The sequence below is a fragment of the Heloderma suspectum genome, chromosome 12 (genome assembly GCF_057233095.1).
Source record: "Heloderma suspectum isolate Gila_16-S chromosome 12, 16-S_ref, whole genome shotgun sequence".
NCBI classification, from domain to species: domain Eukaryota; kingdom Metazoa; phylum Chordata; class Lepidosauria; order Squamata; family Helodermatidae; genus Heloderma; species Heloderma suspectum.
The window spans coordinates 16,498,379-16,512,913 of NC_139469.1; the positions used below are offsets into that span (position 1 = coordinate 16,498,379).

The 14,535-nt window shown below is 46.0% G+C and overlaps 2 protein-coding genes across 3 annotated transcripts in view; one reads left to right on the forward strand and one right to left on the reverse strand.

Moving 5' to 3' along the window:
* Positions 1 to 13,328, forward strand: part of ERI2 (ERI1 exoribonuclease family member 2) — a 45,434-nt gene extending 32,106 nt beyond the window's left edge. The window contains exon 9 of the mRNA XM_084818555.1: positions 12,778 to 13,328. Coding sequence (XP_084674681.1) covers positions 12,778 to 12,786 — 9 coding nt within the window. The 3' untranslated portion in view covers positions 12,787 to 13,328. The remainder of the gene's footprint in view (positions 1 to 12,777) is intronic.
* Positions 1 to 13,479, reverse strand: part of LOC146336607 (acyl-coenzyme A synthetase ACSM3, mitochondrial-like) — a 32,167-nt gene extending 18,688 nt beyond the window's left edge. The window contains exons 1-9 of one of the 2 annotated variants that reach the window (XM_084818557.1): positions 13,410 to 13,479; positions 12,957 to 13,232; positions 12,707 to 12,825; positions 10,421 to 10,686; positions 7,436 to 7,646; positions 5,798 to 6,005; positions 3,969 to 4,112; positions 3,462 to 3,618; positions 1,499 to 1,578 (exon numbers count right to left, since the gene is read on the reverse strand). In XM_084818557.1, coding sequence (XP_084674683.1) covers positions 1,499 to 1,578; positions 3,462 to 3,618; positions 3,969 to 4,112; positions 5,798 to 6,005; positions 7,436 to 7,646; positions 10,421 to 10,645 — 1,025 coding nt within the window. In that variant the 5' untranslated portion in view covers positions 10,646 to 10,686; positions 12,707 to 12,825; positions 12,957 to 13,232; positions 13,410 to 13,479. Of the gene's footprint in view, positions 1 to 1,498; positions 1,579 to 3,461; positions 3,619 to 3,968; positions 4,113 to 5,797; positions 6,006 to 7,435; positions 7,647 to 10,420; positions 10,687 to 12,706; positions 12,826 to 12,891; positions 13,233 to 13,409 lie in introns of those variants that run through there. The other variant, XM_084818556.1, reaches the window with a different exon arrangement.
* Between the last annotated feature and the right edge of the window lie 1,056 nt (positions 13,480 to 14,535).

The window sequence follows — 14,535 nt, forward strand, 5'->3', positions numbered from 1 at the left end:
GAAGGGGTGAGGGGAAGGGAAATAACACTAAGGCCTAACAGAAAAGGGGTTCTGGGCTTCTTTTTTTGTATTCTTTGGTTTTTTTTTTAAAGAATATAGAGAATTGAAAAATGGGAAGGGAAGGGAAGGAAGAGTAACTGAGAAGGGCAGGGAGCCAAAGAACAAACAGTACAAAGCAAGGAAACAAACTGCTGGGTTAAAAGTTCAGCGCTATTAGCACCTAGAGATTTCACTTCTCAAGGCTCAGTTCCCCCCTCCCAACTCCTCCTCTCCCCATCCCTTCTCTAGCAAGTTGTTACATTTGCTCAGACAGGCTGTTTGGGCTTCAGAATTGTCTGAAGCAATCTGAAGCCCTTCGGATCTCTTCGACCCACTTCGGACTGCTCTGGGCCCGCTTTGGATTCGGACCGAAGCTGTCCGAATCACCATCATTTGCTTTGGGATTTGGACCAAAGAAGTGCACAGCCCTAACATTAAGTCTGAATCCTAAACTGTGATTAATCTTAACTAAATTGTTATGAAACAAGCCACCCTCATAAGGTTTCCCGACACTGAAATGGCAGTCTTTTGCCAGTGAGGAAATTTGGTTCCCCCCACCCTGTGCTAACGTATCCCCTGCCAAGCCCTTCACTTTTCTTAGGCTCCTGAACAGCTGTGGGATGGTGATATTTAATTCACCCTGTGAACAGAAGCTACAGGTGAACAGCTCTCTACTTGGCTAGATGCAGTATCAGATAATTATTTTGAGCAGCCATCATACAACAAAAGGTTGTGAGATTCCACTCTCACGTGGAATCAGACGATCATCTAAACCATGGTTTAGATCTGGGGTGGGGAACGTGTGGCCCTCCAGATGCTGTTGGGCTGCAACTCCTTCACTACTGGCTATGCTGGTTAGAGCTGATAGAGTTGCAGTCCAACATCACACATTCTCCACCCTGGCTTAGATGATCGGAAATGAGCTAGAGCAAGCCTTGGCCTTGCACACTTTCCTTTCCTTTCCTTTCCTTTCCTTTCCTTTCCTTTCCTTTCCTTTCCTTTCCTTTCCTTTCCTTCGCCTCCTCCTTCATGCACCAGAGGAAAAGAATGAAAGCTGCTGCTTTCACTTTAGAACAAACCACAGTTCTGTGTTAACATCCAAACTCAGGAAATGGATCTAACCAAATTTAGTTAACAAACCAGGTTCTGAAACCATGGTCTGGTCCTAGTTTGTTAACTTTGGTTCAAAGTAAGCCACAGCTGGTCAAGTTTAGACATAACACAGGACTGTAATTTGTTCTGAAGTGAAAGAGGCTTTCACTCTTCCCCTCTTGTGCTTGGAGGAGAACATAGGAGTGGGAGCCTGTGAAGCTGGGGAGGAGAACGGGAGCATTGCTGCAGCTAATCATCTAATCATGGTTTAGAATCTATACTTTACATTATCATCTGAACAGGCCTCAGTGTGAGAAATACCAATACTAAAGCACATTAAAATTACAAGTAGTAAGTATTTCTTTACCTGGTTAAATTGTGATGTACTAGCATCCGATAAGCAGTTGGAGGAGAACAGAAAGTTGTTATAGGAAACCTGGACAAAGTCTAGATGATTATAAAAGACAGAGCTTAAAAGAACAAAATCCGGTTACGCAACCAAGTATAGATCTCTTTTTGCAGACCATAACATTCAGTAGACAACAAAAAAGGGAGAAAGACGTGCAGGGTTGTATTGAGGAAGCCTGCTCCATGGTATGTGCAAAGAGCTGGATGCGCCCAATCTCATCTGATTTCCGAAGCTGAGCAGGGTCAGCCCTGGTTAGTACTTGGATGGGAGACTGCCTGGGAATCAGGCTTACTGCAGTGAGCAGGGGGTTGGACTCGATGGTCTTGTAGGACCCTTCCAACCCTATGATTCTATGATACTCTATGGTATATGAAATACATACACACACACACACACACACACACACACTGTATATATATGCCTGCCTGATCTGTTGGAGGGGCCCTCCTGTGCGTTCCACCAGTGTGAGACATACACTGTGGTGGGATGTGGGAGAGGGCCTTCTCTGCTGTGGCACCCTGGTTGTGGAATGCCCTCCCTTTGGGGCCCAATCGGTGCAGACATTGGTCTCATTGCAGCGCCAAGTAAAAACATAGCTTTTTTTTTTTTTTACCAAAGCCTTTGAGGGTGTGAATGCATTCCCTAGCATGCTGTTTTAACTGTTTTATTATTGTTTTAGATTTTAACTGTATTAGTTTGTTTAATAGTTTAATATGTTTTTAGTTGTTTAAATTATTTATTGTTTTATACTGTTTAAATTGATTTTATCTGTACGCTGCCCTGAGATCTTAATGATACAGGGCGGGATAGAAATGAAATGAATGAATAAATAAATAAACAAATAGTGCATGAAAGGCCTTTAAGATGCCTTCCAAGTGCACCACCCCAAATAGACGTGTTCAGAGTTGAGCACGTGTGATTGCGTCAAGACGTGCCTAGTTCAAGTTGCAATAATGTGGTGTTTCACCACAGTGGTTCAATTCAGACAGCATGCTAAGCCATGGTTATGGAAGCCAGCATATCAGAATCTGAAGCCATGGTTTAAAGTGCGTTTGCAATCCATGGTTTGTACTAATTATATATTAAGCACTGGGGGGGCGGGTGTCTTACACCCAGGCCTCCAGCAGCCAACTTCCTGTGCCTCTAGCGGTCTGAGTCCTCAGCAAATCTGACACATTAAACTCTGTGGGTCAAGGGCACCCTCTAGAATTCAGTACCAGCCTGATTAGTGCCAGCTGATCCCACAAACCAATCAGGATCTACCAAGTCCTATAAAGCCCTAACATCTGAATCAGCTCTTCAGTCTGTGTAAATTGTCTTTGGGAGATGCTGCTGAACAGACTTACCTCGCCTTCTTGTCTACCTGCTCTGGAATCTAAGCCCCAGCCCACCTTAGCCCAAGTCCTCTGCCTCGGACCATTTGGATCCTCTCTGCTTGCACTGAAGCTGGACCCCCAGCTGCAACCTGTCTCCAAGCTTGGCCAAGGCCTGACACTACGGGTTGGCGAGATGTCTGAATCAACAAGCCACACTTTTGCTCATCACTCCACCCCAAGTCATCCTTGCACTGCATCATAGAAACATGTGCTGAGCAGATGGAAAATGCAGGCAGGCGTGTTGCTGTAAACTATGGTTTGCCTGTTTGTTTGGAAGCTCAAATCATGCTTCTAAACCAGGGTCACTGCAAACCGTGGTTTGGTGTGATGTCTCAACTCCGCCACTACCACAATACTGTTGAAACCAAAGTGCTTGTAGATGCAAGTGGGGGGTGCATGCTGTAGCAATCACTGGACAGCTCCAGCATAAGCCAAATTCTATGCACCTACTCAGCCAACATTACACCGCTTTGGTTGTGAGAACTGGCCTTCAGACTCTGCTGCTAAAGGAAAGTCTTGTACTTAGGTGAATACTTGTCACTTACTTCAAGGACAGGCTTTGGCTCAAAGCGTGGCATGCTGTGTGCAAACACGCACGCCCCCTGGATCCATGGTGCGAAAACACTGCTCCATGCTGATTTCCCCCAGCCTGTGTCCGAAGTATTCCAAATAATGTCCAAGGGGGTCAAAGCAAGCCAATACCTAAATAATAGGAAGAAAGTGTGTAAAATGTTGCTTGTGCAAAGGAGATCAATTGCTGTCAAATAGTGAGATCTGTAAGACTTCAAACACCAAATAATTGTTAGCCATGGAAATCTGTGACCCTGGAAGATCCCCTTTGAACTATCTGACTGGAACATGATGCCAAATTGCAAAGAATTATGCCATCAATGAGCCTTACTGAACCTCTCATTGTTGGTTTAAGGGAGTAGATATAGGACTGCAGGTGCTATCATCTTCTCTCAGAGTGCTCTGCCTGAACCATTTGGTAGATCAGATGAAAAGAAACTGAAAAATAATAATAATACAGCAACCCACAAACCCTTCCATACCTTCCATTTATACCGAGTCCAATTCCGTGACTAGCCTGAGAATGTTCAGTCATTTTGGGAGCGCCTGTCGTGCCACTGGTGAAATAGATTGTCATTGGATCATGGCTCTTTGTGGCCACGCAGTCGTGCTCAGCAGGTGTAAGTCTGTAAGAAACAGAATATAAATCCACATGATCATGTTGGAAAGTCTGGTGTGATTTTTGCAGAGTTGCCTTATATAAAGAAAGTGTGGTAACACAGCATTTAACATTAGAGAGAATAATAAACAGGCTAGAGCCAGTTTAGAAGGAGTTCCAATCAGCTTTATTCATGCTTTGCTAAACATCATTGAAGAAAGCTATCTAACACTGTTCAACTACAAGCACCCGCTAAAGCTGGGTGTGTGAGTGTAAGCAAGTGAAGGCAAGTGAGATATGGTGACTTGCTTCCCTCAGGGAGAGAGCACTTGTTGCCTGTTGCAGAGGCAAAAACGAATAGGAAGGGGAGGGAGTAGGAGAAAGGAACCAATCAAGCTACAGGACAACAAGGGGGATGAACACAACAAGAAGCTGTTGATACAACATGTTCTCTTTCACCCCCCAGTGTCTGGAAACATGTGGAGTTGTTCCTGTTAGCCAACAGATCAAAGGAGCCACAACCTTCAAACACAGACTCTTGCTGATGCAAATCACCCCCAGGGGACTTTAGGTAGGGATGAATGGATTTCCCCCATTCCATTCCTTTATTGTTCCTCTGGTTTGCTCGATCTAGTGCTCCACTCCTTCTGAATTCCAGTTAGATCTCTCTCATAATACTAGAACCTGGGGTCATCAGTGAAGCTGAATGGTGGGAGATTCGGGACAGATAAAAGGAAGGACTTTATCACACAGTGCAGAGTTAAACTATGGAATTCAGGACTACCAGATGTGATGACGGCCATCATCTATGAAGGATTTAAAAGTGGGTAGATGACTCCCCCATCTTGCCTTGGAATGGAAGCTTCCAGCATACAGACACCTACTCACAGTATCCATCCCCAAGTGTTTCTGGGGTGTGTGTTTTCCCCTATGGCCCTTTGGCCTCTTTGACTGGCTAATGTGTCCCACATACACAGTTGTTGCCTAATTATAAGACATTACAATATAACAGTAACTTACAATGTAACATTGAAAGTTCAACAATTACAGTCCATTTAGAAGATATTAAAAACTTTAATTGGCATGAAACATGCCAGTAGGTCATTTGACAATCTCTGTGGCTCTGGTGAGCTGTGAAATCCTCAGCTCTGGCTCTCGGCTCCTGGCTCATCTCTGACAGCTGCCTATGGGTTAGCTTGGGCATCTGGCTGTTTTGTGCTTATTCACTGCCTTTTAGTCCCCGTGGTCACTGGGTTGCACTTGTCAAACTCTGTGTTGTCCCAATAGAACAGGGGTGGGAGACCCTTTTCAGCCCAAGGGCCGAATCCCATTCTGGAGAAGCTCTCGGGGGCCACACTGCAGTGGTGGGCAGGGCCAAAGGCAAAAGGAAATAGGACCAAAATGCCAAAGATGCCAGCATATTTGAGCTTAAAGCTCTTCCCTGCCAATAATTATAAGCCTTCGGAGATGCATGTACAGCTTTTAGAATGGAGGAAAATTGCACAAAAGCCAGGAAACCACCCAACGATTGGTGGTTGGGGGAAAAGGCATGGCCCCAGATCTGGCCTCCAGGCCTGAGGTTCCCCACCCCTGCAAAAGAACGTTACCTTCATATAGCGCCAGTTACTTTCATATAGTATCTTCCACATAGTGCCACCTTACAGAAATACATATCCCATCTATCCAAGAGAAGAGATTCATCTGCATACTTACTTCATCAGGTTGTTGAAGTTTAGCCAACCTTCCTGGGGGTCCCTGGACACAATAAGTTTGAATTCTAGAGATGGGCATTTGGAAGTGATAGTGTCTACAGCTGGGGCCAGAACCTGATCTGTAATGATACACCTGGCTTTCGATGTCTGGAGCCGATGGAGAATGTCTTTCGCCGTCAGCTGTGTTGTCCCGGGAATAAGAACTGTTCCTGATGGAAGGATAATAATAATAATAATAATAATAGTATGATGTTACACGCTCCCCTCTTCTGGGTGCAGACGAGTTCCAAGGGCGGTGCCTCAGTATTTAGTTTCCTTTGGCTGTGAGAGCACTGGAGACTGAGGGTGCCAGTGAGAGGCAGTGTAAAGCAGTGGTTAGACCAACAGTGTATGATCTGGGTTCAAATCCCCAGTCAGGCTTCAAAAAGCTATGGGGAGATCTTAAGGCGGTCCTTTTTTTCATAGCTTAACGTACTTCACAGAGTTCTTGTTTGGTTAAAAGGGAGAGAAGGAAACCATGTGTGATGCCTTGATGTTAGAGGAACAATGGGGTAAAATGTATTAAGCAGTGGAGGCTGGTGGCTCTGAAGTTGGTGGGGCTGTGAGTCTCCTCTGGGTTTCAGCCAGAACTCTAAAGGAGTTATCCAAGGTGCTGAACCTATTCTGGGGATTGAGTCCAGCACCTTGGATAGCTCCTTTGGAGTTCTGACTGAAACCCAGAGCGGATTTATAGACCTCCTGACATTGGAGTCATCAGCCTCCACTGAGTGGGAAACTCTGGGAGTTGTAGGACATTTCTCTGTCTAAACATGCATAGGATTGTACCTTTAGTGTTTTATAAGAGTACAAGGAGAGGCAAATAGGCAGAAGATCCCTCCCCGCCCCAGTTTGCGCAATTTCAGCAGACTGTAGCTAAAAACTCCCAGCGATCTCTGTTTCTAGTTCAAACAGCAAAAATCCTGCAGGCAGATTTCCCCCAGGGCTGTTGCAAGGATACATCATGTGGGACAGGTGAGTGGAGCAAGCAACTGTACTATTATGGTTATTTCTGCAGTCATGCGATCTCTTGGGGGGGAATGTTAAGCTCCGCTAATGGTGCATACAGGCATGCTTTTCTCCAGCGGTGGTTGCAGGATAATGGAATCTAGAAACAAGGGAGGCTCTTGACCTAAAACAGGGGCAGACAATTTGTGGCCCTCCCAAGTTTTGGCCTTCAACTCCTATTGGCCCTAGCCAGCATAGCCAATGATGAGAGATGATGGGAATTGTAGGCCAAAACATCTGGAAAGCCACAAGTTGCCCAACCCTGGTCAAAAATAAGTGTTGGCCACAAAAAGATGGCCCAGATGTGTATGCAGATGTCAGCTCCTATGCTGGGAAATGGGAAGGGATTATTATTTATTATGATTTAAAATATTTCTTGGCTGCCTTCCAGAGCAGGTGCCCTCCCAAGGAGGCATACAATAGTAAAGCACATAATAAAGATCGATATGGTTTTTAAAAGCAATAAAACCACAATAAAAACAGCAACAAAAAAGGGATGGATACTGATCCCATATTCAGAGGGTTCCATCCCCCTCACTCCACCTTCACCTCCAGTCAACATTTGGCTCAACAAATGAACGTTGTTCCTGCTAACCTGTTCGGATACAAGCCACGTTTATGAGCCACCATTCGGGTATCCGTGGCAAGATGACAATCACCCGGTCTCCTTTCTGTAGGCCGCACTGCTCAGAAAGCACCCTGGCCGCTTTCTTGGATTTGAGCGCCAGCTCCGCAAAGCTCCACTTCACTTGGTCTCCTTGGTCACTGACCCACCACAGAGCTGGGCTGGAAGATCGCCTTCCTTCCTGACGGAGCAACAGAGTCGGCTGTGTAAATGCTCACATTCTGATCTTGAAGATACTGGCTGCAGCATTCGGTACAGGTCTAGTATCGTCAACAGATGGAGTTGCCCAGTTGTCATGACCCAAACTACCTGCAGTGACCTGGTCATTGAGTCGGAGGGAGATAGCCCAGCTGAGCTAGGAAGCCCACCAGTATGGACCAGGGGAAATGCTGGATTAGGGCCTTGACTCCTAGTCGAGCTCAAGATGCCACCATTTTCAGAGGAGAGGCAGAAGAAACGGCATTCTGAGTGACAATACCATGATTTTCTTTGCTACCTTTGGAAGCTTTGGCTGAAAGGTGGCCTAAACATCGTTTATTTTAATTAAATAAACAACAGACTATAAGCATGACATGGTTTTAATGAATAACGATTATCTAGACCCATTTCAGTCGGGCTTAAGGCTTGGGCATGGGACAGAAACGGTCTTGGTCGCCTTGATGGATGATATGAGGAGGGCTCTAGATAGGGGTGAATGCTCCTTCCTTGTTCTCCTTGACCTCTCAGCGGCTTTTGATACCGTTGACCACGGTATCCTCCTGGACCGCCTGGAGGGGTTGGGCACTGGAGACACCGTATTGCGGTGGTTCCGGTCCTTCCTCTCCGGCAGGTACCAGAGGGTAGCACTGGGAGAGGAGGTTTCAGACCCGTGGCCACTCACTTGTGGGGTGCCACAGGGTTCCATCCTCTCCCCAATGCTATTTAAGATCTATGTGAAGCCGCTGGGGGCTATCATCAGGAGGTTTGGGGTGTGGTGTCATCAATATGCGGATGACACGCAGCTCTACCTCTCGTTCAAATCTTCACCAAGGTTGGCCGTAGAATCCCTGTCCAAATGTCAGGAGACGGTGAGTGGCTGGATGGGGAGGAATAAGCTGAAGCTGAACCCTGACAAGACTGAGGTACTTTTGGTGGGAGACAAGAGGAGGCTGGGGGATGTTGACCTGGTGTTGAATGGGGTATGGCTACCCTTGAAAGACGAGGTCCGCAGCCTGGGTGTCATTTTGGACTCCCAGCTGTCCATGGAGGCTCAGGTGTCAGCTGTGAGCTGGATAGCGCTGTATCAACTCCATCTGATACGGCGGCTGCGCCCCTTCCTTCCCGACCATCTGCTCCCATCGGTAGTACATGCCCTGGTCTCCTCTCGTTTAGACTACTGTAATGCGCTTTACGTGGGGTTACCCTTGAAGATGGTTTGGAAGCTGCAGCTGGTACAGAACGCGGTGGCTTGCCTGATTAAAGGCAGCCGCCGGCAAGATCACATCACTCCATTGCTGAAGGAGTTGCACTGGTTACCAGTTGTTTTCCAGGCCAAATTCAAGGTGTTGGTTTTGACCTTTAAAGCCCTATATGGTTCTGGCCCAGCCTATCTTAAGGAGCGCCTCCAGCAACACCAGACAGGCCACTTAACAAGATCAGCCTCGGATGGCCTTCTCTCTGTCCCATCAGCCAGGACAGCTAGACTGGTGGGGACGAGGAAGAGGGCCTTTTCTGTGGTGGTCCCCACTCTGTGGAACTCCTTCCCTAGGGAACTCTGCCATGCCCCCTCTTTAATGAGCTTCCGCCGTGCATTAAAAACGTGGTTGTTCAGGCAGGCATTTGAGGTGGGTTAGGGTATTTTAGAAAACATTTTTATTGTAGAATTTTATTGTTTTAAACTGTTTTATTATATGCTGTACATCACCCAGAGAGGCTGGGTGACCAGCCAGATCGGCGATTAATAAATTTAATAAATAAATAAATAGAACTGTGGAATGAGCCCTACTCATGGGACTGCACAGAAGTAGGTTATCTAGTCTGCTAAGGCACAGGATGGGGCTATAAAGTGCTCAGTCCTTGTTATGGTCTTGTCTAAAATGCTGGTAATAACTACTGATTGGTTACTTTAACACTTTCTGCCTTGTGTTATCTCTACAGTCAATATGTCCCCAATCAGACACTGCAAGTGGGACTTGCAACGAAGCATTGCAGTAATGGAGTGCCCCTGTAAAGGGTTCCAGCTAGCTATGCTCTCTTCCAGGATCCTCCACTCTGTTCCCCAACCGGGTTTTCTGGGTTCCCCCCTGTTGCACAAATTGCTAGTGTCGCCCCCTGGAGGCTTGTCCAATTTGCCTCAAAGAGGAGAGTCAACTTCAGGCTGGGTCAAACTCAACTTTATTGTTTGCAAACAGTTCGACAAAGGAGCTCACGCTCAAAAGCAGAGTCGACCCTGGGCTACGCGGGCGCTACAGTTTTATCACTTCAGCTTGCATTCCTTAGTTAGCGTGTCACTTTGATTGGTTGCTAGACGTTTGCCTAGCTACCTTATCTAGGGTTGCCATTCATTCATTCATTCATTCCAGGCATGCGTAGCTTTTACAATACTATGTGCTGCTTAAGGCACATACAATGGCTTTTAGGTTACATTTTTATTACACCCCTGCAGTCAGCATTATGTGCCTACGGAGCATATTCAGTCTTCAGTGGGCTTGGGTTTTCCCTCTGCCTTAAGACTTTTTCCCCCTCAAGATTTTTCTGTACTTCTGCAAACCTTTGGGCTCCCCCAAGCCTGCTGATACCTCCATCTTATTTGTGGGTGGAGCCATTTTGGCTACATGACGATCCACACTCAGAGAACTGAGTGTACTATTAGTACACAGGATGGAATTTGGAACACCCACCCACCGCATGCACAGTGTCCATGTGCAAATTTGAAAGACTTGAAATCAAACATGAAAAAGAGATGGGAAAGGGCACCTTTTCCTCCTTGGCCCACATATCCACCACATCTTTTGCAAAGTTGAAGTATTCTGGCACCTCTGGCTTATACTGTTCTTGTATGGATTTGTATGTATCTAAAAAATTCTGAGCAGCCAGTGCAGGCTGACGTTTGCAGAAGCATCTGGTAGAAGCTACGCCAAGAGTCCTCAGACCCCGAAAGGCCGTGGCCTTCCATAATAGAGTCAAGGTGGTGCAAACCATAGCGGGTCCTACAATGAGTACATTTTGGATGAACCGTCTACCTGAAATGCACAAGGGAAACAGTCATATGGTTAGTAGAGATGCTATTAGCTTCTTGCGCATGCTGAGAATTTTAATATTCTCTTCCTCAAAAAGCACGATGAATGCAAAAGAAGAACTTCAGGCTGTAATCCTGGGAGCAAGCCTCCTTAAATACTGTGGGAATTACTTCCAAATAAACATAAACTGGATTGTGCTATTAATGCCCTAACATGAGGGTGGGTGAGTTGCGGGGGGGGGGGGGGAATCTGCAGTCCTCCAATTGTTGTCGGACTTCAACTCCCATCAGCCCCAGCCAGCATGGCTGGTGTTTGGGGATGATGGTACCTGTGGTCCAAAACTGTCTGTAGATCCACAAGTTCACCTCCCCTGCGCCTTAATCGAATTCAGCCCTAATTTTGTCATGCGTAATCTGGGGGCAGTTGTAGTGAAACACAACGGTGGCTATCAAGGCTGTAACTAAGCAAGTGTGAGCGGTGCTCCTGCCCTGGGCACAGTTGCCTGTGTATGCAGTTTTGTGTAGTGTGGGCTGCAATCTGTCCCGTACAGTTGGATCTTAGGAGCTCAACCTTTCTCTCCTTTCTGCACCTCCCCAACCAATGGGAGGTGTGCGTGCGTGTGTGCATGTGTGAGTGTGAAAACTGTGTGAAGAGAGCGCTGTACCTGTCCTGAACAGTCACTCATAAATAATTCAGTCAAAATTCTCTTGACTTTTGCCATGATGTAAGGTACTTGACCAAATAACAGCCGGTGCTGAGCCAGTTCACATGCGATGGATGCTGTGCAAGGAACAGAATGTTTGGCAGAGTGCTCCAAAACATTTTAATCAGTTACAGCAGCTAGTCAAGCAAACATTATAAGGACGATGGGTCATTGCATGTGTGACTGTTTTGACTCACTAATATTTCCCCCGAACCCTTCTTCTGCTGTATCAAGGAGGAGACTGGAACACTCCCTGCAGTAGATGTACTCGTGAGCAGGTGGTCTCAACTCCTACCTGACCTAGATCTGGCTGTGGGTAGGTGGAACAGCCTGCCATTTCAAGCGGCAACTGTTTGCAGACCCAAATGTTCCTTGGCATGTCTGTCCAGCCAAGAAGTTGCTTTTAATGACGTACTGATTTTCCCTATTAAAAAATCCAAAAGCAGGACCCATATCAATAAAAATGCTACCTGGGGTAAGCATGAGACACAAGATCACACGAGCTATTGCCTGGGCTTATCTTGGGGAAAACGCCTTGTCCGTGTAAGAAATGGACATCCTATATCCACTTGCCGTATTTCCTTTCGGACTGTGTGTTTTATTTCAACTTGAAATCCAAAGCAAATGAAACTCTGGTTATTAAGGGTTGGGAAGAGGGGTCATATTACCACAATGATCCTTCCCTAAAAGCAGTCCTCCTGAGCAGGCAGGGAGGAGGGAAAAATGAAGAAAACTTGTACAGAGAGCAAGGTCCAAAGATTTGATCACCAACAACTTCAACATTAATATGCTTCTTTGTCTTTGTTTTTGTTTGTGAACAACTGAGAAAAAGTCAGACCAACATGGATTATCTCAGCATGTTGGTGTGTGTTGATATTTTATTATGAAATTGCCCATAATGTTTTATGGAAAATTATATATGTATATATGATTGTTCTTGAAACTGTGGCAAAACAAAATGGGCAAATGTTAGGTCTGCCAACTCTGGAACCAGCCTCTCCTTTTAAGAACACAACAGCACCAATTAACAGCAGACAGTGTTGCTTTCTATTCTAAACATCAAACCGGTGTTTTTGAAAAGTGCTATGGCAATGAGGTTAGTGATTGGAAGCCTGAGATTAGGACTTGGGAGACCTGGGTTCAAATCTCCTCTTAGCCATGAGGTTCGGCTAATCACTATCTCTCAGTCTAATCTTCCATACAGGATTCTTGGAAGGATAAAATGTGTGGATGGAATAGTATTTGCAACTCTAAGGAAGGGTGAGTTAAAAAAAACATAACAAACAAAAGACTAGGAGCTAGGGTTTTTGTTGTTTTTACCTGACTTCTTGGCAGTTACCAAGCCTGTGTTCACATTTTGATGCTGCGTTATTTTTGATGCCCTCTTCTAGGTTATTTGAAAATACGCCGTGTTCCCTCTGCCCTTCTTTTATTGAGCCCTGAGAAGGTAACCTCACAACATTAAAAAGACAAACAACAATAGACTTGGACAAACAAAGACTCACTTGAATAGTTGCCAGAATTCTTGAAACTCTGCAGAACTCCGGAGTGACACAAATGCACAACGTACCTTGCCTAAAATCCTCCTGACTGCTCCAGAGGGACGCAATTTGTGCAACGAGAAGGCCACAAATCAAGCCAAGTCACACCCATATGAGGCTCTGTTTCTGTTGGGGGGGCGGGCAAACGAAATAGCTTCTCAGGCTTGTGCATGGGTTTTGCAACCCTTTGTGCCATCTCCAGGTTTTTGAGGACCTTTGGGCAAGACACCCTCTCTCAATGAGTCGACCTTCTCACCACCATTGTCACCAGCTGCTGTTGCTCCTCGTCCTCTTTCTCATCATTGCTTTAAAAAAAAGAAAAAAAGAAAAAGATAGTTCTAGGCTGTCTTTCAGGGCAGAAACCCTCCTAGGGCAGCTTACAAGAATAAAATCCATAAGATAAAAACAGATACACTAACAAAACATCAAATATTCATAAAAGCAACAACCACCAGCATAAAACATCTGGGCCAGATTGTTACCACTTGTTTTCTTGATGGGCAGAGAGACCGTGATGCAAGTAGGCATTGGCGTCTGCTCCTCCTCCTCACTACCACCACTGGGCAGGTGAGCAAGCAGGTGACTAGGGTGAAGAGGAGGAGCAAAGCCAGAGGGCTCTTTTCAGTAGCCCCTGCTGGGGTATGGGCCCACGGCAGGTGCCCAACTGTGCCTGCTCTTGACACTGGTCTTGTGCATTTCACATGAACCCTCTTCACGTGCATTGGCTGTGAAGAAAAGAGAGAAAACACAAGACTGGCAGAGACAATAGTGTTTCTTGAAGCAGATGCTCAGTGGCCATAGACTGTTGATTGTGGGGAAGGGCAGAAAACTGCAGGGAACTGGATGGAATGGAATGGAGTACCCTGGAAAAGGCTATGACTGGCTGGAACCCTGAACAGGAGCACTCCCCACTGCAAGATTTTGTTACAAGTCCTACTTGTTATGTATCTATTTTTTTTTTCAATTATCTTTTACTGGGAGATGCTATAGGGGTCCCCAAGGTTTTTGAGCCTGTAGGCACATTTGGGAATTTGAGAAACCGCTGTGGGCACCACTACAAAATGGCTTCCATGGAACCTGTGGCTAGTCACATAATGGCTGCCATGGGGACCTGGCTAGTCAAAACACCAGGGGAGAGAACGAGGCTAGAAGCTGGAAGGGAGGGGCAAATAGCACGGCAAAGGGGTAGAGGGATGAGAAAGAGCGAGGCTAGAAGCTAGGAGGGGGCATAAACAGTGAGGTAAGGTGTGGGGAGAAAAATTGTGAGGCTAGAGGCTAGGGGTGGAGAAAAACAGCGCAATAAAGGGATGAGTGGGAGAGAAAGAGCAAGACTAGGAAGGGAGGGGAAGAAGAAGGCAAGGGATGGGGAAGGGAGAGGAAGAGCAAGGCTAGGGGCTAGGAAGGGAGAGCAAGGAGAAAGCTAGGGATGGGGAAGGGTGAGAAAGAGCAAGGGAAGGGATTGGGTGGAGAGAAATAGCAAGGCTATGTATTTTTGTATACAGGCATTTCATATGTATTCATTGCTATGGATATATACAAATCCATGTACGTATATTTAAAACATGGGAACATACTTTTTTTAAAAAAGAAAAGTCTTGCGAGTGCCTA